Below are 24,864 nucleotides of genomic sequence, written 5' to 3'. Positions count from 1 at the left end.
TTTTTATTAATTCAAATGTGATGTGGCATTCAGAAAATGCTAAATATAATTTATTTTATTAGCCACATTAGCAAACTGTATATTCCGTCTGCCACGTATGTATTTTCTGTTAGTGAGTTGACGGCAGGGACCAAAATAGAATTGATTTTCTGATTTCAGGGACTGACTTAGAAGCAAAATTAGTTTAGGGACCAAAATGAGAAATAACCCAAAATATAGGGACCAAAAGTACATTTTCTCCATTTAAAAAAATAAATTGGGGATTATATTGAAACAACATACATTTGTACAAATATTTTCCGATTAGAAAGCACTTTTCAAAACTGCAGCTGAAATCCTTTCTCAGCTAACAATGCTTTACTGTGTTCCCCATTAACTAGGCATTTACTACTTATTTTTCCTATTTCTTTTTTACTTTCTCTTTTTCCCATCATTTACATGATTACACCCCCCCTATATTCCTTACACTACCCACCTATGTACAGAAAACCCCAAGAACCCTCTTCAAAGCCATGCAGAAGAAGCATATAACCCAAGAGACAGGCTGGGGGAGCCACAAGCCACAAGATTTCATGAACACCCTCTTGTCCAGATAAATGCACTGCAGCTTTTTCAGGAATCATATCATTCAAGTTGTGAACTTGCAGAAAGAATGAAGATTAGAGTTGCACTAGTCCGATGGATAGAAAACTTGATGGCCATCCTCATACAGAAGAATCGCATCATATAACCTGCACAAAAATAAAAACCCTATAATTAAAGTCCAGTATTGGAGTCAACAAAAACACCCCCATTGCTACGCATTATGCTTCATCCCTCAATAACCTCGTACTTTTATGGGGTAAGAATTGGATATGCTAGTGAGAGTGAGTCTAAATAATCCAATCAAAAATAATATGGCAGAAGAGAAGACAGAAAATTACCTAGTGATTCTGTGGACAAGGGGGTCCAACAAAAACTGCCTTCAGGAGTTCATGATCAACGGACAACACAAGCAATTCAAAAATTCTGCAGATATGCCCTCAGCCTGATGGACAGAAAACCAAATGAAGAGCCATCTGCGTACTATAAAGCTTCAAGGCTTATTGATGCTTTTGTGAAGACAGAAAGAACAAATGGTGCTTCTTCCCCAGGGTGTATAGTTGTAGGCACTATTGTATAACCCTTTGGATCAGGGTCCAGAACCATTTCACATGATATTTCTCTAGAATTGACATAATCCGTCCCACCAACTGATTCGTGCAGGTATATGTTGTAAGCAGCACGGCGGCCACGGGTTTTAAGTATCCGCATTCCAATGTAAAACATCATAGAATCATGACTGGATTGATAATTTCTAAAACCAGCTGCAGTTCTTGAGAAACCCACACCCTACATACAGAAATGTTGGAAAAGACCCAGTGAAAAACAATTGGTCTCTCTATAGATACAAAATTGACTGAAGATTCATTTCTAAGTATACCTGAGTTAAGGTAATGAAGACATGAATTGGTAATGATGCATCTGGTCCATTGGCTCTCAATCGGAACTGTGGATTTTGATGCCACGTATCATAATCTTGGCAACCACCAGCACTGTAACCACGCCATTGGCCATGAACAGAATAGCGCATCTCTGGGGGGTATACACGGCAAACATATATTGATCGAAAATGAATCTGAAAGTCTTGCCAAGACATCCAGAATATACCATCTTTTGACTGTTTGAGAAGCAGAAATTCAGGCAATTAGCAATAAGATTTCACTAAAGACAACAAATTAAAATAGTTGCAAAATCCTGATCATGATTTATGCATTTATCTTGTAAAAAAAACAATCAGATTATGTCCAATGTAATATGATCTAAATTATCGCAGAACACTTAAGAAAAAACAAAACTCAAAAAAGTAAAACCACATAAGACTCCTCTTATATAATACGGAAGCAGTATAACTACCTGTGGAACGTGCTTCAGCTTGTGCTTCATCCTATCAGTCCATTCAGGAGATGAGTCAGACCAAGGTCCATTCCACTCAACTTCATTAGCCCATGGATTTCTAATTTGAACAAGCTTGTGGCCATCAACTTCTCTAACCTAAATAATTGTTAATTAGAGAAAATTTATCACCATCAATTTTTTAAGTGAGTATATGACAGATATTATCAGATAAGTAGCTTCAAAACATACCTGCAATAAAGAGTAAGCATGCCCTTGCACAATGCCACTGGAAGAAATGTGCACGTCAGAACCTGATGGACTCCCAGCACCAAGCAAAAACCCCTCTTGTTTGAAGCGCAACAATTGAGACCAGAGTCTACCACTTGCAAGATCAATTTGGGCCTGGGAGCTCCTCATGTCAATTTCCTCACCAGCGCCGCCAGTGAGGTCCACTAGAGCATCCTGAACAAGCCCGCCTTCTAATGCCTCGTAAGAGCCATGCAATTTGGCATACGCCTTCTCCAATACAGAAACCCAGAGCTCATTTCCCTTCCTACTGGTAGCAAATGCTGGTTTACCTGGTGCTTCGCAAGGAATCCAATCATCGACAACAACTGGAACCCACTCACCCTAAACAGAGACAAAAAACCATAATATGCAGTTGCTACCATACTAATCACAAAAATAACCAACAGAAACTATTGTAACAAACATCAGGTATCATGGCAAGACATAACGTAGCACTCAATATCATGATTGATGACAATAAGTCGTCAAGAGTGGAAACCACAACCTAGCAAAAATCCATATTCCTGGAAAGAAATTTAGCAAGGTAATTCTTCAAGCAAAGCCAAGAGGGATTCCTCTAAAATGGGTCTACACCCCAACTACTAAAGAACCAAAACCAGACCAAATTGGATCTTTCTAAACTTGGTGAAGAGAAGATACACCCCCTAGTCCCTTTGGTGGAAAGCGGGGCATTGGCATTGCCCAATGTCTTAATGCAATTATCAGCTAATTGCCCTAGATAGAGATTTTTTTTTTTTTTTTTTTAAGCAACGTGAAACTTATATAAATAAAACCACCCAATTACGCTGGAAATGTACTACAGGGGCAGAGCATCAAGAGCCCAAAGCAGGTAAAACTAGCCTCCATTGAAGGAGAGTAAGAAAGAAAAGAGACTTGATCTCGGAAATTGACCATTCACAATCCTCAAAGCATCTAGCATTCCTTTCCCACCAAAGACACCAAAATAAGCAATGAGGCACAAGCCTCTAGAGAGCTACATTTCGGTGTCAACTGAACTTACCCAGCCAAGAAGCAAACAGCTCAATAACCCTCTCCAGCATAACCCAATTAATACCAAACAAACCAAAGACCATGGACCACAGCTTATATGCTATGGGACAGTGAAGAAGTAGATGGTCCACCGATTCCACGCACCTTTTGCACATACAGCACCAATCAAGTACTAAAATACATCTCTTCCAAAGATTATTGATAGTTAGGATCCTACCTAAAGAAGCAGACCAAGAAAAGAAAAATACCCTGCTTGATTGCATGGAGACAACTTCAATTCCAAAATTATAGGCATTGAATAACTTTTCCGCAACAAATTTATAGCATTTGAACCTTCTAATCATATACTGAAATTCTATGATGGAACTGGGAATATACAAATTGAGAGATAGTTTTCAAGCTTTTTAAGTGCTTTTAGAACTTTTGGTTCTTTCAGCTAACACGTCAAAGGCCTTTCTGCTTGTACCAGAAAAGGTTATTAAATTTGTTCATTACATTACAAGGGAAGTCAAAAACAGGAAACATGCCATTGGTTGTTCCCATCCTCCACCCAAAAAAAAAAAAAACAAAGCTAATTACCTGAATACAGAAGCGGACTGTGTAAATTCCTTCCTCATTATATTCTGGAGTTATAATCACCTCTGATATTCGTGAAACCTCCGTTAAAACTGCTACAGCACTCAAAAACCAACAATCACCCAATCGGCCCTGTTCAATAGACAATTGAGCAATTTAGTAAAGCAAGAAAAGCACTCAACCAACTTTTTCAAGAGATGTAACTCAACAAAAATGTACATGGTTCAGACTAAAGCTTTGCATAACATGTTGCAAAATGGACCAAACCTGACAAACATCTGAAGGATTTGCGGCCCCTGTAAATAAGCATGGACCAGAATCCAGACGGCTCTCTTTCACAATTTCAGTAGGTCTCATCCACTCAGAAACAACCTATATTGGGAAGCCAATAAGATTGCAGCAAACATGTCAATAACACATCACTGACCCCCCATCCCCCCTTCAAAAAAAGCATAAATATATATAATAATATAAAAATACACCTAACAGCAATCAATTAGTCAGGAAAACACACCTGTAACTTCAACGGGGGATTTTCAGGATCTACAAACAACGATTGATCATTTGGAGGAAACTCCTGATCAGTGAAATGTCTTTCTCCTCTTGCACAGAGGGCTTCTTTGACAGCCAGTTCCATTGAAAGCATCCGTTGATTAATTTCTTCCTGTGTTTCCATCCTGGGTTTCCTAAACCTCCGGGCAAAAGAATCCACATCAACCACAACCCCATCACGGTCCGACCTCCTTCTTCTCCCACTTGAATACTGCCCATCCCAATCTACATCATCCCTATCATATAGATCTACATCCGCAGGATCACTGTCCCACCCATCAATCTATAGAGAGCACATTAAGCAGTAAAGAGTGAACAGGTTCAGCAAAACACATTAAATATTATCTTCAGCCTTTTTGAAATCAACCAAATACACTATGATGTGATATATTAAAGCATTGAAAGGCACATACTCTAGAAGGTGAATCAGCCCATTGCCAATTATCTTCCGGAAAATCAATGGCATTGTACTCAGCTGATCCAACAGCAGCATGAAGAGCAGCAATCTCGTCTTCAGTTAAGCACCTTCCCCAAATGAAAACATCCATGATATGCATCTTGGACTCAACTCCTTCACTATCCGATCTCCCAAATGCATCAATATCTATAGGTGGTCTAACACCAACCCAAACTTCTGTCCCCTGCTCCCAAATGCTATTACCCACATGTAATGGTAACCCAGTCTGGTAGCCATCAAAACCACCATCCAGAAAACAAGTTGCCTCACCTAAATCAGCATCAATTGTCATTGTCACAATATGCCACCTGCAAAGCATTTATAGAACACCAGTGAGTGAGTTCTAGTAAATGAAGTACTGACAATAACAGCACAATGAAACCATGACTCAGAGACACACAATGGGAAATGAATGAGTACAAAATAAACACTATGAAAGAGAGAAGAAAAGCATATGCACTACAATCTTGCTAAATTGTGCTAAGTACATTCTAATAAAGAAAAAGCCCAGACCTTCCATCTGCAATACTTGTGGCGCTGATACTCCACTCTTTTGCAACAGTTGTTTGTCTATCACCTTTAGTAATCAGTCGAAGCCCAACTTGTCCAGCCTCAATACCTTGTTCAGAACCAGCCACCAGAATTTCCCAACATACTTTTTTCTGGAATTCAGTGCCTAATAGACAAACAGGTCCAGACTCTGGTTGGATCATCACCGCAATGGAAAAACTGACCTTTTGACTTTGACATACACTCGGATCAATCTGGCCACAGTTTCTGCCACTTGCAGTTGGTTCATCATCAAGAACACATACAGCACCAGTAACCCCCGTCTGCCAATGACATTAACAAGCAATAGTTTCAGAGTCAGACTGGTTGAGAATACCAAAAATGAATGGTCTCCATTGATTATCAGAAATCAGGGTGGTCCAAATAAATTAGACTAGAACAGGCGGGCAAAATATTTACGTAAGATTGAAATAAATGTAAGTGATGGTCTGGATTCAATGTTACGTGTAGATATGTATATGGTGACAATAAGATGGGGTTAGTGGATCACCTTCCTGTCAAAAGAAATGTGGATATGGCTTGGAAAAAATTTGCACAGATCTAGAAAACTTCAAGAGTGGGACATTGAATACAAGTGGTAATTTGTCAAAAATCGAAAGAAAGAATATCTAATATAAGTGGTAATTGTGCCTAGAGGCAAAGGCGTAATCACTCCTGTTGTTTATTTTATATATATTAATGTTTGACTGGCCAACCAAAAATCAAATTATAATTGAAAAACTCAACCTGAAGTGCTCGGCGAGCTAATTGAGCTGTGCGTATCCTTCGTGCAATGCTTGCAACCCTTTCTCGTGCAAAAGAATCATCAAGAACAGCATCACCTCCAACTGCACGAACTGCAGCTGTCATGGCTGCAGCCTCTCTGTTGCCAGCGTTGGGAATAGACGAAATAAGTGAAGCTTCTATCTCCTTCCATTTACGTTCTTCTTTTTCCAGGAGAGCCTTCCTTCTTTCTTTTCCTCTTCCCTCTTCTTCACGTCTCTGCGTTAAGATTTCCTCTTCCATCTCCTTTTCTCTTATGTAGCTACAAAATTCATTTAGATAGAGGTTTAGAAACACTAAAAATTTAGGATTTTCCAATATGGAAAATAGCAAAACCCAAATTCACATGGGGCAAAGTATTTCTTTTTCAACAAGTAACAACCTCTCCTGAATAATTTCAAACTGCCTGCGGTCCTCTGGCATCCATTTTTTTATTTTCTTTGCGCTTAAGTCTGAAAATCCTATGCTATCAAGAAATAGTCTCAGGCGAACCTCATCCTACAACAGCACAAAAACAATTATATCAATATCTACAATCAAAAACATCATGCATGGAAAGCAATTCAGGTTTTGTTTTTATAGGTCACCTGAACTCGTTCTGCCTTAGCAGTCAAACCAAGCAAAAGAAGTAAATAACCACCAAATTTATCCCACATGTACACCCATTCAGTGTCGATGGCCTCTTCCAAAGCCAAAATACGTGCATGAGCACACATTTCTCTTCTGTGATCTACATCATTGGCAGGTTCACAGCGGAAGATTCTTTTATATCTCATTCTGCAGAAGCATGATCCAGCAACTAATTCTTCATTCCTTAAACGGTCTCTGAGTTTCATGACATCAGCCCTAGGAAGCACAAAATTTCCAGCCCTGTCTCTCATAATGGTAGGGTCTCCTACCAAAAGAGCTGCTGAGCTGGCAGATCTCTGAGGAGCCGAATAAGTTCCAGATAGTGCATTTCGGGTCTGTGAGACAAATAAATTGAACTCCAATGAACCTCACAATTAAAAAGGAATAAATTCCTTCTAAAAGTGTGCCAAAATTATTAAAAAATAAAATATGTGACACTGAAAAAATGAGCTATCATCCTGAAATAAGAGGTAAACTGGTAAAGCAAATACAAGTTTCTAGTTATGTTTTGAAAAATATAAATTACTGTTAGCAAAAGGCATAGCTACCATATATGGCTGATATCTAACATCGTTGTCAATGCTATGATGACACTACCATCGAATATGTATCATGCAAGGATATAATAACTTATGACATCAATAAATTTCCATTGGGCAGTTTAGTTCATCATCCAACACCAGCATTGTTGTATTAATCAAAAAAATTGAGTTTTCTTGTTGCACTTCTAATAGGTTCTCAGATATGTTTTCACAAGTTAGTATTTTTGGCATCTAAAAAGTCTGCTTTGGTTTTGGACTACTTAATCTTTATCCTTTGTAATATTATTATTCTTAGGTGAAAATTCCCTATGTGCCTCCATTCCCTTGTGTTTGAGGTATCGCTTCCCAATCATTTGCTGGAAGAAAAAATTTAGTGCTTAAATGTAGATAAATTTTGATATCTCTGCCTGACAATCTGTATATTATTAACTTATTGAAACAAGAACTTGTCCAAAACTGTTCCATGATTGTAGTGCTAGCAAATAGAAAGCACATTGGGATTATTTATAACAACATATCTAATAAGTTTTTGACTATGGTGGATATCTTCTGTAACAATTTTGTAACCATTACGATATCATCAATCATCACATTGTCAAAAAAATCAGTATCACCACCTCTAATCATGAGCAATGTTGAAATGCAAGGGAACCACCATATGTGCCTTGGCTAAAAGAGAGGGCAAGAGAAGGGGTGGGGTACACTCATTTCAATGTTTTAATTCCAACAGCAGTTTAATCTATATCACTGCAGAAGCAGAACTCACAAAATTAGTTCAACTTATATACCATGGTCAAGGAGTTTTTATTAATGACTACCTTCTTTAATATTGCCTGGCCCAATATCAGTTATATCAATAACAAAATTTGTAGTACATGCAAGCTTCCATATTAGACAACACCAGTAAGATTTTTTGAATATAGCTTTGAACACCAAGCATAGCACCATAATCACAAGCACATGGGAAAAGTAAGGAAATAAACAAAGACCAAGTAGAACAGTATTAGGTGCATCTCACCAACATCTAAGTACAAGTTTATGCAATGTTCTAATAAACAGACAAAACTGACTAACCATAACGTGTATGCGTGCGCACACAAGCATGTGTTAACATATGTATGCATGTGTACCGGTGAGAAAGAAAACCAAAGACAAACAATAGCATTGATCAGAAACTCTAGATAACAAAAAATTAATTGATATACCAAACTGCAATAGTCACAGAAAATCATGCTTGGTTAAGTTGAGTTGACAAGATAATCAAGAACAAGCTACACTTCAAATATAACAAATCTCAAGCCACAGTGATGAATCCCAACCCCCCCCCCCCCCAAAAAAAAAAAAAAGGAAGGATTGTTGGTAATTATCTGGAAATCTTAGGATAAGGTTCAAAAGCCAACTTGTAACAAAATCGAACACACCTTTGTTGCAGATCGAGCGATTGCTTGAACAACAGTTTCTTTACTGAGGAAATGCACAGCATCTTCCATCGTCTGGAGATTGAAGTAAAAAAATTCTTCTTAATGGAAGCAAAAATATGAAGAGAGACATGAATCAATGAACACAGTTCTTTCATATAACAATCTCAAAAACACCTTTCATGCTATCATGACATAAGACTGGTGATCTGCCAATTGAGGAAATTATTTTAGAAATAAATATAATTTTATTCAAAAGAGGATATGGTTCACATACACAGGATGCGTAACCAACCATTCCTAAAGAATTGCAATCTCATATTCAAAACTCTAAGAAATCAAATAAGAGACAATGAGGGAATGATACCCAAGGCAGACATTTAATCATACATGGACCTCAACATATCGGTCACAGTTAATGCACAAACCTTAAGAGTCAAGCATGGCCGAGAGACAGCAAATCCAAAGGCTACAACAAGAGTAATTGCTGACACAGCAGCACCAGCAAATGGTGGATAAATTTTCAAACTGGCAACAACCCCCCAGCCCTCAGTTGCCAACGCAATCCCATAAAGCATAAGAAATGCAGCACTGTCAAGAAATTTAATTGACAGATATTAGATGTGAATAAATTATTTGATAACTCATTACACAACATTTTGATAGCGAAAGTACAGCACAATAAGTTACAAAAGAGTTAGAATACACTAAAATGAAAGAAAAATTAAAACAGGACACTCGACAAACCTGACATTCTTTCCACAATCTGCATGAGCATCATAGACATATACAGGCAATACTCTTGGAGAATAGACAACAATTGGAGGTGAAAGAAGAACCTGCAGAAAATAGGTTACTATAATGCAAATGTAGATAAGGTAAAACAACCAGAAATAAGACAAAATTAAATACAAAACATAAAGATTCGAAGTTTGAATGAAGTTAGATCAATGTAACTCACAGTCAATGCTCTTCCAGCAAGAAGAAACAGAAACAAGAAATAACCAACCGATGCTCCAACAAATGATTTATCTGAACAGAAAAGGCCAAAAAGGAAATGTCATAAGCAGCATCATGATGTTTTTTGCAAGAAAACTATGACAATGTGGGGGTAGCAAAATAATATTGCGTGGTAGTGGATTCTGTTTTTCACCTTCAAACCATCCAACAAGGAATGCTGCCAATGCCAAAAGAGAAGCAAGAAAACAAACAAAGAACATCTGTGTTCTGGTCAAATAAAAATTGTTTGAAGCCCAGTGGTGGATAGCACCAATAGCTAGTACCATCATGAGAAGAACCAAAAGAAATGCTACTCCAATCTGTTTCCAATTAAAAAGAAAAAGGCACCAAGTTAGACAAGTGCACTACAACTTTAATCTAAAATAAGCTGCAAACACCAAAGTGAGCCTCACACTCCAAGGTTTGACAACAACTGTAACAGCTGATATTGCACCAAGCAGAAGGAGAAGGCCAATGCTAACAAATACATATACACCTCGAGAAAGTCTCCAATCATCATCTTTCCTACAAAATTTACCATAGCGCATTAGAAGGAGAGCAAGCAGCCATCATACTATAGAGTGGCAGTTTCTTTAAAATTTCTGAACAATGCGTTTGTTTTACTTAAATGGTACAGCTAAGTTACTGAATTAAATTAACACGAGTAGTTAATTACCATCTACAAAAACCAGAGCAAAGTGATAGCACTGCTGGAACACAAACTAAGTTACTAAACTAAATTCACATGAGCAGTTACTCACCATTTATAAAAACCAGAGCAAAGTGATAGCACTGCTGGAATACAAACCAAAGGCAGTAAAGCAGCCAGGAAATCAGTGTTTGTCGGAACCTGGTCATTCCTTGATTTGACAATTTCCCAGTAGGATGCACCACAAAATGCCACAAGAACAACTATGAAGAAATCGCAGCAGCAAAGAAGACATGGATTAACATGTCAATATAACCCAATGGAGTTCCAATTGAAGGGTACAGAAATCAAAGCGGAAGAAAATTTAGACAATCTACCTGAGAATATCCCAACACAGATGGCAGAGGAAAGAGAAAACCGATACGTTGCAAACCACGAAACAATTGGCAGCACACCAGTAACCACTAAAACAATTGCAGATGCCATCGCCCAGCCAAGGTACACGGATGATACATAAGGAGAGCTAAAGCTTTTCAGGTCACCACTCAATCCCTTGTATCCTAAATCATCTAGAGGCTTTGCCGATATTATTGCACCTAGAGCTAATACAGATCCAGTAAATACTGATATGCAAATGGCCAGAACAACACCCTGAAAGAGAACAATTTATAACAAGAACTGAGAAAGGAAAGCTAGATATTTTAAAACAAATTCCAGGATAAAAGAAAGAGTAAAGAGTGAAAAACTTATTGGATTAATTCAAATGCACAAGTGCCTTAAAATTCAAAGAATGATATGATGTGTCATTAGATGTTACAGCTAAAATACAAACAGCTAATAAAGTTCTGCAAGAAAGACTATATTTAAGGCGCTTTATGTAAACAGCCAGATAAGATTATTGAAGTAATTAGTAATAAAGAGAAGTTATAATGGAGAAAGAAAAATGAAGCAAGGAGATCTCTCAGTCAGCAGTATATAAAGAAAGAAAGGAAGGAAAAATTTAATTGGAAAACAACAAAGTGGAAAGAAAAGTGTAACATGGGCCTTCAACAAATAAAGATTTGTTACTGCCTATATTATTAGATTTTATGTAAATAAAAATCTTTATTAAAGCAGCAAAACTTTCACGTACACGGAGTATACAAAGAAAAACCAACATCAACATCTCACCGAACATGGCTCTAACAAATCTGAAAAAGAATCACAAGAGAGAGCTTGAAGAGCAATAACTGAATCCAAAAAAAAAAAAGAGAGAGAGAGACAGAGACAGAGAGAGAAAAGAAGTTTTAAGCTCTAAGATGGACCACTCACGATCCTCAAAACTTCTAGCATTTTTCTCCCACCACATTAGGCAATATGGTACAATCTTCCAAATTGCAGCATTACAGTGCCGACCAAAACTGCCTTGCCACGAGACTAGAAGATCCATAACCCTCAGTGGCATAAATGGATACCAAACAAACAAAAAACTGAGGACCACATCTTGGAAACTATAGGACAATGTAAAAGTAAATGATCCACATTTTCCCCATTATGTTTACACATGACGCCCCCATCAATCATGCTAATACCTCTCCTCCACAAAATCCTCCCCAACACAGCAATCCAAGAGAAGAAGGCAACCCTAGGAGGGATCATAGATCTCCAAATAGATTTCCATGGAAAATGGATTAAATTAGAGGGACATAAATGCCGGCAATATCCTAATACCTCAAAACCCCTACTCTTATTAGGTTTCCGACACATCTTGTCATCTCTCTTTCCAAGCACAGAAGATGAATAAATTAAATCCATGAACCCACCCAACGAGTCCAGCTCCCAATCTTGTACCGACCTGGAAAAATGATGATCCCAATGCATCGCCCCATTGTTGAATTGCAGTAAATCTGAAATGGAAGAATCTCTATCCCGACTTATCAAAAATAACTCTGGGAACTCCTTTAGAGGGGAATCCCCACACCACAAGTCATATATATACATGTCAAGACCAGAAATATCGGGAAAATGTAGCAAATCTAAAATCAGCGAAAAAGTAAGGAGAAGGAGAAGAGGCAGTATAAATAAAGAAAAGAGAAAGCAATATACAAAGGAACAAACAAACAGAGGATTGTGATTTAATTTACATAGGAAAAGTACATGTATGGATAGCATAAAATAAATGAACACGCATTCAACAAAACTAATCCTATCTACACTAGCCACACTTTTGAGCACATGTTCTGTGCATTTGTTAATATAAACAGCAGAAGCACATCTGGTAATTCCAATGTAGCCAACACCAGCCTCCCCAATAGGACATCAATAAATAAGAAGACAACGAACCTTCAAAGCAGTGGAAAGGCCAAAAATGTTAATTATGACTAATAGAAATATCTTACCAACTGAAAAATAAAAATAAAGTGCGTGCATGAGATTTCATACAAGAACACATATCAAGATCTCATTTACAACTGTATATTTTAAAAATAATCATGTAGTTACATAAGTGCAGGGAGGGTGAGAGATAAAGATCAAACCTCCTTTGTCCCAGGAGTTCGATGATTTCCAGCATTACCAGCACACTGTACTCGAGGAACCCAGAACTGGTAATTATTACGGATCCATATGGGAATGGCAACAGAAAGGCATGCAACCATAAGTGGAACAGTCAAAGACAATCCAAGAAGAACTGAAGATTTGCTGCAAAACAAACACAGATATCAATCAAAACATTGTATTCAGCTAATAAAACAGCCACATCAAAAATAAAAAGAAACAAAAGTTTTTTACTTCAGATTTTAAATACAAATCACTCATCAAAATTGATTCATGAATATAAGGAGGATGCGAAAGAATCTGATTAAGAAAATGTTCTTAGTAATCATATTGCATTTCTGTATTGTCTTGTTTGTAAGTTTGAACCTATGATCTACCCCAATCACTTAATAACATATTTAATTATAATTTAGTTGTTTGAGTTCCTAGACAAATATTAGATATCTGGGTACAAATGAATCACTCTTTCTTCACTTCAAGACCTAAATACTTTTTTTTATAAGTACTTCAAGACCTAAATACAAAAAACATATGTAAACTAGCAAGTATAAAGTGACCATTAACCAACTGATAAATTATGCTATTCCAAAAGTTCAAGCTGATAATCAAAGGGTAAAATTAATGATTTTGATCACTTATCTATTAATCCTACACTGCCCCACATATGTGGGCCTAAATTCCCACTCAATAAGTAGTGCCCAACAACTGGAAATTTTAACCATTTAAGTGGAAGGTAGAGTGGAGACAAGATTCAAGGTCCATTTGAGAACAGCTTATCTAGCTTTTTGCCGAAACCTTTTTTATTTAAGTGTGCTAAAGTATAATTGTACATTGAAAAAGAGAGAAAAAGCGGGAAAAAGTGAAGTTTTAAAAAGCTATACATAAAAATTAAAAGCTAAAAACTAAAGCTTAAAGCTGATGCCAAACTCACCCTCAAGCTCAAGTTCACCTACTATGATACCATAACAAATTACCGTCAATCCCAAAGACTTAAGCTAATAGGAAAGGGTATTAACCATTATTCTAAAACTCCCATGCTACCATATAGCTAGTAGCCTAGTACAATGGGGTGATTGGGAAATTAGAACTCTCACGGTTCTCACTCAAGCCAAAAAGTGTTGTTCTTACTTGACCTAGGCTAAAGAAAGAGAGACCACTAAAACATGTAAGAAACAGAACCATGGAAACACCTAATAAGGAAGAAAAAGATTGAGTCTAACCCCTCCCCCCCCCCCCCCCCAAAAAAAAAAATAGTTAGATGCATATGTAAAGGTGCAGCAAGCCCCATTCCGAACACATTTTATCAATTACATGATCCTTTTTGGCCACTTTGCTCAACCTCAAGCCACATGCGGTGCCTTCGACTATCTTCCTCACTTGTCTATCTTTTTGGCCATCCTCTATCCATGTGGTGCCTTTACTGATCTTAATCAAACATGACCAATTACCCATAATTGTTATAGACATACATCTCCCTAACTGCACACCCTGCGGTATATCATAGAACATAAATTGGAGCCTAGCCTTGTAGCCTCTTAATAAGTTCTTCCATTTAGTATGGTTTTTATCCATAGGACACACCATTCAATGATGCACTTCTAATTTAATCATTCTTCTCTATCAACCTCACTTTTATATACCTCTACTTTATGTGTAAACCAACAACAACAAAGCCTTAGTCCCAAATTTTTGGGGTCAAACTATGAATCCTCAATAGATTAGTCAGGATAGGCCACAGGTATTTATATGTAAACCATAAATAAAAATTAAAAAGGAAGCTGATGAGTATTATGCATCTTTCCTTCAGCTGTACCATCTTTTACAAAAATTACAACAGAGAATCAATCTTGAAGTCCAGCTGGATTGGCAATATTTCTACTGTTACTAAATAATTTCTTCATTATTGTTGTGTTTCTTCTTTTGTTATAAAATGCTGTCACAAATTCAAACACCATACTTTTTTTTTATAGGTAACAAAAAACTTTATTAAAAAAGAAGCCAACCCGAGTACATTGGGATGTACCGTGGGGGCAAAAATCAAGAACCATACATGAAAGGGAACTCCACTACAATTCCTGCAGTCTTTTCATTGATTCACCATGCATTGTGACAATGGCCTAAGCATTGATAGAGGCCACTCAATGAACATACTACACAACCATCTAGAACCTATTGCTGTTATAATCTCATATATGATGAAGTGTATGTAAGATAATCAATTAAGCTGATAAACAATCAAATTCAAAAATGCTGCATTAAAGCTCAATTTCGGAACTACAAATAACTATGAAAATGGAGGATTCATTTTGTTCACATTGATAGTGAACAAAATTTAATATTTTTAAAAATGAAAAATTAAAGCAAATTATATGCTAATTAAAAAAGGCAAGCAAATTTTGGATGTCAGGATCTACTGACATGAGTCAACCATTCAAAGGAACCTCTAAAACGGTTGTATAAATTCACAGAATCATTATGTTTATACATCAAAGGATATGCGCTCCATTAAACATTATCAGCACAGTAGAAAGAATGTGAACAGATAACAATGATCCATTGAAACATATGGACCATACCTCAGGAAAGAAAGCAACAGTCCAACGCAAGTGCTGAGTAGCCAAGCAATAAAGCCATACTGCAAAAAATTGCAAAATAAAGATAAAACACCCAATAATGCTATTAGAAATAGCTGATAATGGATACTAATGCACAAAGTTAAACGCATTCATAATTACAAATTGCAATAGATAGCCTTTTTTAAGTATTAGAGTTAGAAGTAACAATTAGTTTTATGATGGAGATAAACTATTTGGTACAGGAATTTGCAACTGAAGTACCATATTTATAAAGTCACCTTAGATTAGAGATGGAGTAAGTGGTAGTGCCAGCCTTTGTTAAAAGGCTTTTACTCTGTGTAGGAAAGCTGGGTTAAAGAAAAAAATTACGTACGCAAAATGCTTGTAGGCTCATAGCAGCTTTTCTCCTACATATTCCTTTATTTAGATAAGCAATTTCATTCAACTTACAGAAAACAACTGATCAGAAAGACAAGCAAGTAGGCTTCCTTCAAGAACGAACAGTTTATTCATTTTTACAGGTTAATTACAAGACTATATACATATCCAACTCAACTTCAAAGACTTCCACACTGCAGAAAATTCAACTGTAACCACTTTCGACATAAAAACCACCATATTTCCATATCCAATACATGCACTCATACCTTGCGGGGTTTCGATGTCATGCCCACATCTTCCACTTGAAGTGATCGTAGGAAAGCCATGATTGAACATACAACTGGAGAGAGCAGCAGCACCGCAAAGCCAAATTCAAACTACAAACACAACATTTCCACCAAATGTCTAAATGAGGTGAAACAATGTCATACCAAAATCACCTCTAAAGTATTAAAACCCATTTAGTTCCCACGATCAAACTGGAATGATTTAAAAACCCATCAGACGGCCACCAAATAAAATGAAAATTAGTCTAAGGAAGAGAGATCCTACTACCTGTTGGTGTGTAGCATTAATGATTTTGATGGTCTTTGGTCGAAAAATTGCCACAATGATTGTTTCAAGGATGAAGACAAAACTAAAAAGAACCCACGCTCGCTCTGGAGTACCTGCTACATGGTGTAATACAAGTCTAGACAATTGAAGCCATTTTTCAAGCCCATGAAGTCTCAGCTCTTCTGACAAAGAAATTTGGTGGGGCATAGCATTGTCAACACTGTTTGAGTCAATTACAGTGATATCAGTGTTGTCACGATGATCCCTATCTGCATCCAAACTACTCCTCTGTAGCAATGCCAATATAGTTGGATCCAAGTTCTTCTCCTTCAACATCATGGCAAAATTAGGATCCAATCCTTTATCTTGCAATAAGTTAGTCAATTCTAGGTCACCATGCCTTGCCCTTCTTTTCAACATAGATGTAATCCTAGGGTCATTCAGCCTTTCTTGGAAGGCAAGAGCTAAATAGTCTAACGCTTGTTGATTTGCAGAAGTTGAAGCACTAGACTCACATCCTTGGCTTTCGAGCCCACTACTAGAACAAACCATCAAGGAGCTAGTGTGATCAACATTTTTATCAGCACACGACGTCCCTATCTCAGCCTCTTGAATGACAGAACGACAGGAACTGCTGCGTAATGCTAAACTTGGCCTTCCACTATCTATGCTCTTATCACTGTTTATTCCCTCTTGTGAACTAGCTGTTCGACACAGGACAACATTATTCCAAGAACCACCATCAACTGTGCATTGTGCCATACTTCTGCTATTTGCTTCAATTACATTACCAAGGTGACCCGCTTCAACACTACTACTGCGCTTCATACTTGAGCCGCAACCTTCAGAAGAGCTAGATGAACTGTTCTGTTCCTTTTTACGAAATCCCTCTCTTAGACGAATCACTGTGCTCTGTAAGGCATCCCTCCTAGCTGCCAATGGATTCGTAGCTGATAAATGACGAGAAACTGCAGCCCCCAATAGAACAGATGCTACAACGGCATAACTAACACAATGCCCCAAGTACCTAAAATGAAGAAAAAATACAATGACTGTGACAACAATGATAAAAACCAGTGACATTACAATTGATGTTTGAGATCAGAAAGTCTATAACAAACCAGTAATGCACTCCAAAGCAAATTAGAAAAACCCGAGATGTGCCAGCTACAAACAATGCTGCAACACGACTGTTAAGAAGCTTAAAGCCATACAGGCATGCACCCATATTCCAATCTACATGACAACAAATGCATTTGAATAAATTAGCACCATAATAAGTAATAACATCTTGTTGTTGAAGCAAAGACAGTAATACAAATTGCCCATTACATACTAATAGAGGTGATTAAAAACATACCAAGAATGATAACTGCAGCTGATGTAATGGCTCCCAGCCAATGTGCCTCCTTTGCTGTTACACCATATAAGATGGAGTACACAAGAAGTACCATAAGTGAGCCGAGGTAGAGAAGTCCGAGATGTGAAGCCCTATAAATACAAAGCAAAAAAATTAAAATATGGAAGACAATGGAACAAGATTCAAGAGGAAGAATAAAATTCAGATAAATCAAATATGCACCATAATTGTCAAGTAGAAATTGAAGCAAGGTTAAACCGCATAGTCAGTCTTCAATATTTGATCTTTGTTAAAATCATCCTTATTCTTTAAAAAAATTTTAAATTTAGTCCCTATACTTTCAAAATTGTTTCAAAAAGGTCATTATCATCGTTTGATTGATGGAAATGCTGATGTGACAGAGAAAATTCATGCCATTTCATCAAAGTGATCACAGTTTCACAAATTCTGTTTGTTACGTCAGCATTTTCCATCCATCAGATGATGGTAAGGACCTTTTTTTTTTAATAAGTAATAATGGTAAGGACCTTGTTAAAACATTTTTAAGTATAAGGATGATTTTGAAACAAATGTCAAAGGTTGAGGACCAAATATGCAATTTAAGCTTTAAACAGGTCAAAATCTAACACCCAATCTAATTTTAAAACAACCACACCCTCCCTTCCCAGAAAGAGAGAAGAAGCATGTCAACCTCAATTAAGTACAATAATAATACCTACTCTATACTGCACAAATCCCCATTTTCAACTCGTCTACATTGAACCATGAAGAAGGTTGTGAAACAAATTATGCAACTATTTAAATCACAAACTTAAAGAACCTTGCCATCCTAGTAATAACCAACAGCTATCTACAATATGAAGATCCAGCAACAGCTGATTAAATATAATAGCTAAACTTCAGCGCAAAAATAATGACTTGCCTACGAGATTGACGAGGGTACAATTCATTGGGGTCTGGTGGCTCTGGTAAACAAGCCACAGGACCAACTTCTATACAATCAGAATAAGCAAATTTGTATGCCCGCCGCACATACTCGTCCACATCTAAGCCATTTCCTGTATAGTAGGGAAGAAAGTCATTAAGAAAAATAATAGCAGTAACTACAAGATTCATGCCTTGAGTAATTCAAAGTACCACAGTGCAATTATACCCCTGTAATCACGTAAGTGAAGAAACAAGCATCAGGATGAGAAATTACAAGGCTTACCATTAAATACCATTCTGCAAATAAAGAGCATGTTGATTGCCAAGGCAATTGCTGATACACCAAAGAAGAAACCAGAAGGAGAATATCGCTCAGATGCACTTGAACTAGCTGTAACATACACAGCACAAAGTTCATATGCACAGAGTAGGAAGACAGCCAGAAGAAGTAGAATAGCAACAGCCCCTGTTAAAGCAAAAAGGAGGAAGTTAAGTGCATGGATAAAGTCAACTTTATAAGCCTCCGTGTGTGTGTGTGCAAACATGTTAAGACATACTATAAATCTTTTTTTTTTATAAGACATACTATAAATTTATAACAGAAATTATTCCCCCACCCTCTATCCTTCATTCTCCCTATCAGCATTGAAAAGAAAGCTTAACAACTAAATTAGAGATAATAACAACAAGATAGAAACAAATCTATGCCAATGAGCTCTTGCTCGAATGGCACCTCGTTCCCTAGTAAGACTAAGGTGGAAGGTGAGGTCATGGGTTCAAGACCCACGGGGATCTTAACTAACCTATAAAATAAAAGAGAGAGTGAGAGAGATAGAAATAAATCTATTTAACAAAATAAAATATAACCTCCCATCAACCATTACTCAAAGAACACATTTTTACAACAATTAACAAAGAAAATTCTATGCTTGCTCGTTTTATCCATTCTTTCATTTCCCTTTTTCTTAATAGGTTGCTCCACCCACCAATTATCCTTGTTAATTTCCCTATTATCCATTTTCTTCTGCCTTTTTCATTCTTTCTTCTTCCTAACCTATCCCTCTTTGTATCCACACCTCAAAATTTAAACCATAATCAACAAATAATAAAATGGTAAGTAGTTGCTCCTTAATAGTATGTTTTTCTCTAAATACTTAAGGCAGTATGTTCACCTTGTCTTACCCACTATGAATCTATAAAAGTTCAAATATGCCATCTGAGGTGGGCTTTCTTACCACACTTTATTTGAAAGTGTAAGGATCCATTCCACTCATGTTCAAAAAGCTTTTGCAGGCTTTCATAATCACTTTGCCATCGCCATTTCATATGCTTTCTGTTTTTCAAGTTGGAAAGAGACCACTCTAAGCAGACAATTTATAGTCAAGCAGCTGGACTATAAACTACCAAAATTTAGGAGTGTAGCCACCATTACTGTGCTAGATCTAGATCCTAATTCCTAACTCCAAAAGTTAATTTTTTAACCCCCATGGACATAATCTATGGGGAAATCATTATAGGTAAACTTTTTTTTATTGATAAGCTACACATACCTGATGGGCCTTGAACCCATGAGCTTACCTTCCTGCTCTTACAATGGGGAGGAAGTGCCATTTAAGCAAGAGTTCGTTGGCACAGTGGATAAATTTGATCAAGAGGAAAAAAGGTTTTTTTACATTGGTGCTGTTTGTTTTTAGATGGAAAGAGACCACAGTTTAAGCAAACAAATTAGAGTCATGCAGCACAACTATAAACTACTAAAGTCTAACCGTTTAGCCTCCATTACTGAGCTAGATACTACAGCTGTTGGCTTCCCTTGGAATGCTATATTGCAGGCTAAGGTGCCTCCAAAAGTTGACTTTTTTTGTCCATGGACAGCATCTATGAGAATACGGTGGATTTTTTTATATATTATTATTTGTAAAGCTGGGGGTCTTTAACTCATGACCTCACCCACCATGCTCTCACAAGGAAGAAGGTGCCATTTGAACTAGAGCTCATTGGAGCGGATAATTTGACTAAGGGAGAAAGGATTTCTGAAATTGGTGCTGCAAGTCAAGTAAAACTGAAAGTGCATGGAGGGGATCACCATTTTCTTAGCTGCCATATTGAAAGAGAGATGTGGTTGTTATTTTTCCTATTGTTTGAAATTAAAAATTCCAAATTCAGGGGGTTTTTCTTTTTTATTGCTGATAATGGAGGTTTGGGTGACAGAGCACAGTGTTTGGAAAGTGGTACTATTGTGCCTAATGTTGACAATATGGTGGGGAACTAAATAAGACATTTCAACAGGCATAGTATAGGTTTCCGAGGTTGTTGTATCAGTGGATTGCTCCTTTAGGCAGTATGTCTTCTTGTTTTTTATTTCTGGAATTCCTTATTCATGCAGTTGTGTCTTGGGGACTATACTGTGTACTTTAGTTCCCCCTTCTTTAATAATTTTTTTAATTATTTATGAAAATAAGAAAATAATTTAGGAGAATCTTATGTAAACATTGTGCATGCATGAGGTCTCTTCTCATTCTAATACAACTTATTAAAAGAAAAATATTCCAGGTTTTTAGCACCTATTTGAGCATGTAAATTGACTCCATTTGGTTCCCATTGCAGACAAAATATTCAAAAGCCCATTGCAGATGAAATATTTGAAATCCCTTTACGAAAGTTCCATTAAAAAATGATCTCCAATCACTTAAAAGGCATCTGCAATTTCAAATTTAATAGACTACTATGCAGAATAAATGTTGAAAGGAACTACCAAACATTCTCATTTTCTGAAAACTTATTCAAAAGAAGCCAAAAATAAAAATTATTTAACATATATATATATATGAACCTCATACAAGTACAAGCAACCAGAAATATCACTTTGGAAGCGGGAATTGCATCCAAAACAGCATGCATCTTGCGAAACAAGCCCAATTGTTAAGTTGAAGCAAAATATCATTTTTGTTACCAAACATAAGAAACTCAGTACAAACACTAACTTAGGAAACTTGATCGCCAACTAAATAAGATTAACAAATCAGAGTAGCCAAAACTAGTAATTTAATTAGTTCAACAATAAAAAGGTCTACAGAATACATACTTGAGCTCTGCCATTGTGTTCTCCACCAAAGCATGATTGAATAGAATGCCAAAAGAAGAGCAGTACCAGCCATTATTACAGCCAACCCAATTATATCTCGACCCAATATTACAATCAACCACCATCCCCAGGAAATAAGCACCACAACTGGAGAAATAACAACCATCCATGCAGACAGATTCAAGATACCACAAAGTAAACGGAGATGCGGCCCTTGCAAGATATCTGGCCATTTTCTGGCAAAAATCCAACTGGAAAGAGAAACAAGGGAAAAAAAAACAAACAAACAAACTGAGTACAAAAGCCACAATAATGTATTTTGGGCAAGCTACAGGATGAGCAAGGAAGAATTGGCAGTATGTAAAAGATAAAATTTAGAAACCATCAGTGTACAAAAGAATTTAGAAACAATTTTTCAATATTGGGAAAAAAAAAAAAAAAAAAAACACAATACAATCAGCAATAGTATATCAAGTTTAAGGGAAACCAGAGAAACATAATTCATACGTTCTCATTTTTCAAGTCTTTCCATATACCTAACAGAAAGTTCATCCTTAAATATTCCGCTATAGTTTCCAATTACTGAACCCTTACTCTTTCTCCTCTGTTTTGCTAAAGTTCCGCACTAGTTTTCTTTACAGTCATTCTCAGAAGATGTTCATTTAAGTATACTTCCCCTGTACTAGGGTTGCACCCATTTTAGTGTTTTTTAATACATTACTTACTAATCTAAAAAAATTTCCCACTAAGAAAACTCACATATTCATCCATCATATCCTCCTCTCAATCTTTTCCATCATCTCTCCCTCAAGATTCCTTATTAGAATGCAAGGTCTTTCTAAATTTTACATTTTCCTACAAAAGTATGGACCTAATTACCTGCCTCTGTTACCATTTCGCTGCCATTTTCTATTCTTACCATCGTAGCAGCACAAGTCAGGAAATGAGGAAATAATTCACAAATAGAAAGCAAGTGAGATGCAATTTTCAGCTCTTCAAATACAATTTTCAAATATGGTGATCAGAAAACAAATTGCAACACCCCCCCGCCCCTCCAAAAAAAAAAACATTTGAAGCACTTGCCCATTATAAATTTTTAGTTACTAAAAAGGGACTATTTTTCTAAAAATAGAAAACAGCTTGTCAATTTTCTATGTATTCTGTTCTTAGCACTTTACAAAAATCTAAAGTAAATTCCAGATCACTAGCCATATGCAGCCTTAATATTTAACTATGCATTTAAAACACATAAAGACAAAGGCCGCCAAATTTTGTGTTAAACCAATACAATAATGCAACTTAACAAGAAAAACGATACAATCAAACCAATTATACTGTATATAAGAATCCCGCGCACTGGTATAAAGTTTATTACTTATCAATAGCCAAGGACAGGGAATGAACTGTTTTCTCGTGCCACATCCATTTGCCAACATTTCCAAACAGCTTTCCTCTAGGCTTCTGTCAAATTCTAAGTAATTTCCAATTTTACTCACCCAATTGTTTCTTTAAACTGCAATTTTTCCACCCCTCTTACATGTGCCCTTGCCATTATATTTTCTGGTTATGGTAAGGAAGCTAACAATCAAACTTTGGGATCATCAAATCCATGAATTAAAAACAGTTCTGAGAAAACCAATTACATGCCCATATATGAGATAAATAATAAACTCATTATGTTCAGGTCATTTTGAGAGTTAAAGGGGCCAGAATGTTCCAAAAACATATGGAATTGGTTTTTATATTGTTTTCATTGCAAATTCTTAATTCTATTGAAGAATAGAAAAATTAAAATTTAAAACTAAAAAAGGAAGTAGAGTCTCAACAAATTCAGCCTTTTAGTGTTCAATAAATTATGCCTTTAAATTCTATTAAAACTAAAGCCAAAATTTTTAGATACATAACTACCTTTAACTGTTAATTAAGAACTAAATACAATAAATCCTAATAATGCAACCTCAGATTAAAATCTAATCCCATCTTGGCAATAATAGCAACAAACACAAAAGTTTCCAAAGTTCAAAAAAAAACTAGTTACCTATAAATCCTCCAAGGCCTCCAATTCACAGCCCATAGAATAGAAAATGAACCAGAACCCAAAACTGTAAAAAGGGTCCCTGAAATCACACACGCCAAGAGAACTCCATGCTCGTCCCCTGCCATGGCTTCCCCCACCTCTTTCTTTCTCTTTCAGCTACACCCACATGCACCAAATCAAAACCCCACAACAAAAAATTTAAAAATAAATAAAGATCAAAATTTTAAACAAACAAACAAACATCAAAATTAAAGACTTTATAGAGCACATTAATGTGGGTGAGCTTTACCTAGCCCGAAATGGCAATGACATGATGGTGAATTGAGGGCAAATGGGTCATTTTGTAAGTGGGTTTTGAAGTCTGAAACTAGGGTTTGGAGCTGAAATTTGAGCTGGGCATGAAGTCTAAAGAGTAAGGGTTTAGCTGAATAGTCAAACAAACAAAAGTAAAGCTAGGATTTTTAGCAAAAGTAAAATGAAGAAGAAGATGGGAATTTTAGGGTTTGGCTTAGAATTTTTTTGCTTGGGTTTTCTCTTCAGATTAAACCCTACTGTTCTCTTTCTCTCTCTCTCTAACACTCTAGTCTCTATGTGGGTGTGAACTGTGAAGTGAAAAAAAGGGGATTTTTAGTGAGAGAAAGTGTAGAGAGAGAAAGACAGGACATTAAGAAAATGAGAAAAGATAGGAGAGTGGCTATAAAATACAATAACAGCTATCTTTGTGCTGTGACTGAGGTTTCACTCACCAACACTACGCAACTGTAAAACACTCACCAATTGGGAATAAGATGTTGTATTGATGAGGCCATAAGGGTCTACCTGGTGGGTCATGATTGCTGGGTGGTGTCGCTAGTTTTTTGAGTGAGAGTGGGATTGGGATTTTTCATGTTTGGACTGTGTGTGAAATTTTTTGGAACCATTTTACAGACAAGGATTAAATAATTTTTTGGACAAAATTTTTTTACCACAAAGTGACCTTTCAATATTACTTTTTAATATTTTATGGGGTCAATTTTTGTTGATGTGGGAAAGTAAT

General features: G+C 36.6%; 1 protein-coding gene across 1 annotated transcript; it reads right to left on the bottom strand.

Moving 5' to 3' along the window:
- Nucleotides 1-242: 242 nt before the first annotated feature.
- LOC115974951 (calpain-type cysteine protease DEK1) lies at nucleotides 243-24,554 on the bottom strand. Its single transcript, XM_031095542.1, has 32 exons — nucleotides 24,118-24,554; nucleotides 23,829-23,984; nucleotides 21,791-22,041; nucleotides 18,989-19,171; nucleotides 18,701-18,836; nucleotides 17,779-17,909; nucleotides 17,540-17,654; nucleotides 16,419-17,445; nucleotides 16,130-16,240; nucleotides 15,483-15,541; nucleotides 12,888-13,050; nucleotides 10,749-11,022; nucleotides 10,484-10,634; nucleotides 10,136-10,247; nucleotides 9,877-10,042; nucleotides 9,685-9,755; nucleotides 9,471-9,562; nucleotides 9,152-9,314; nucleotides 8,727-8,798; nucleotides 6,721-7,098; nucleotides 6,516-6,631; nucleotides 6,098-6,395; nucleotides 5,315-5,634; nucleotides 4,758-5,109; nucleotides 4,307-4,627; nucleotides 4,060-4,164; nucleotides 3,796-3,924; nucleotides 2,167-2,547; nucleotides 1,936-2,073; nucleotides 1,463-1,699; nucleotides 924-1,371; nucleotides 243-731 (listed from the first exon to the last, which is right to left on the bottom strand). The coding sequence occupies exons 2-31, from the start codon at nucleotides 23,951-23,953 to the stop codon at nucleotides 1,066-1,068; spliced, it is 6,483 nt and encodes a 2,160-aa protein (XP_030951402.1). The 5' UTR covers nucleotides 23,954-23,984; nucleotides 24,118-24,554; the 3' UTR covers nucleotides 243-731; nucleotides 924-1,065.
- Between the last annotated feature and the right edge of the window lie 310 nt (nucleotides 24,555-24,864).

This window comes from Quercus lobata, chromosome 1 (genome assembly GCF_001633185.2).
Source record: "Quercus lobata isolate SW786 chromosome 1, ValleyOak3.0 Primary Assembly, whole genome shotgun sequence".
In the NCBI taxonomy this organism is placed as follows: domain Eukaryota; kingdom Viridiplantae; phylum Streptophyta; class Magnoliopsida; order Fagales; family Fagaceae; genus Quercus; species Quercus lobata.
The sequence above is the reverse complement of the archived record's forward strand: the minus strand, read 5'-3'. Positions and strand labels throughout refer to the sequence as shown.

Excerpts from the sequence above, each read along its gene's own strand:
- LOC115974951 (XM_031095542.1), bottom strand. The coding sequence starts at position 23,953 with ATGGCAGGGGACGAGCATGGAGTTCTCTTGGCGTGTGTGATTTCAGGG. Across the intron at positions 15,542-16,129 it reads TGACATCGAAACCCCGCAAG|TATGGCTTTATTGCTTGGCT; the intron begins GTATGAGTGCAT and ends AATTTTTTGCAG. Across the intron at positions 10,043-10,135 it reads TTGTTGTCAAACCTTGGAGT|ATTGGAGTAGCATTTCTTTT; the intron begins GTGAGGCTCACT and ends AATTGGAAACAG.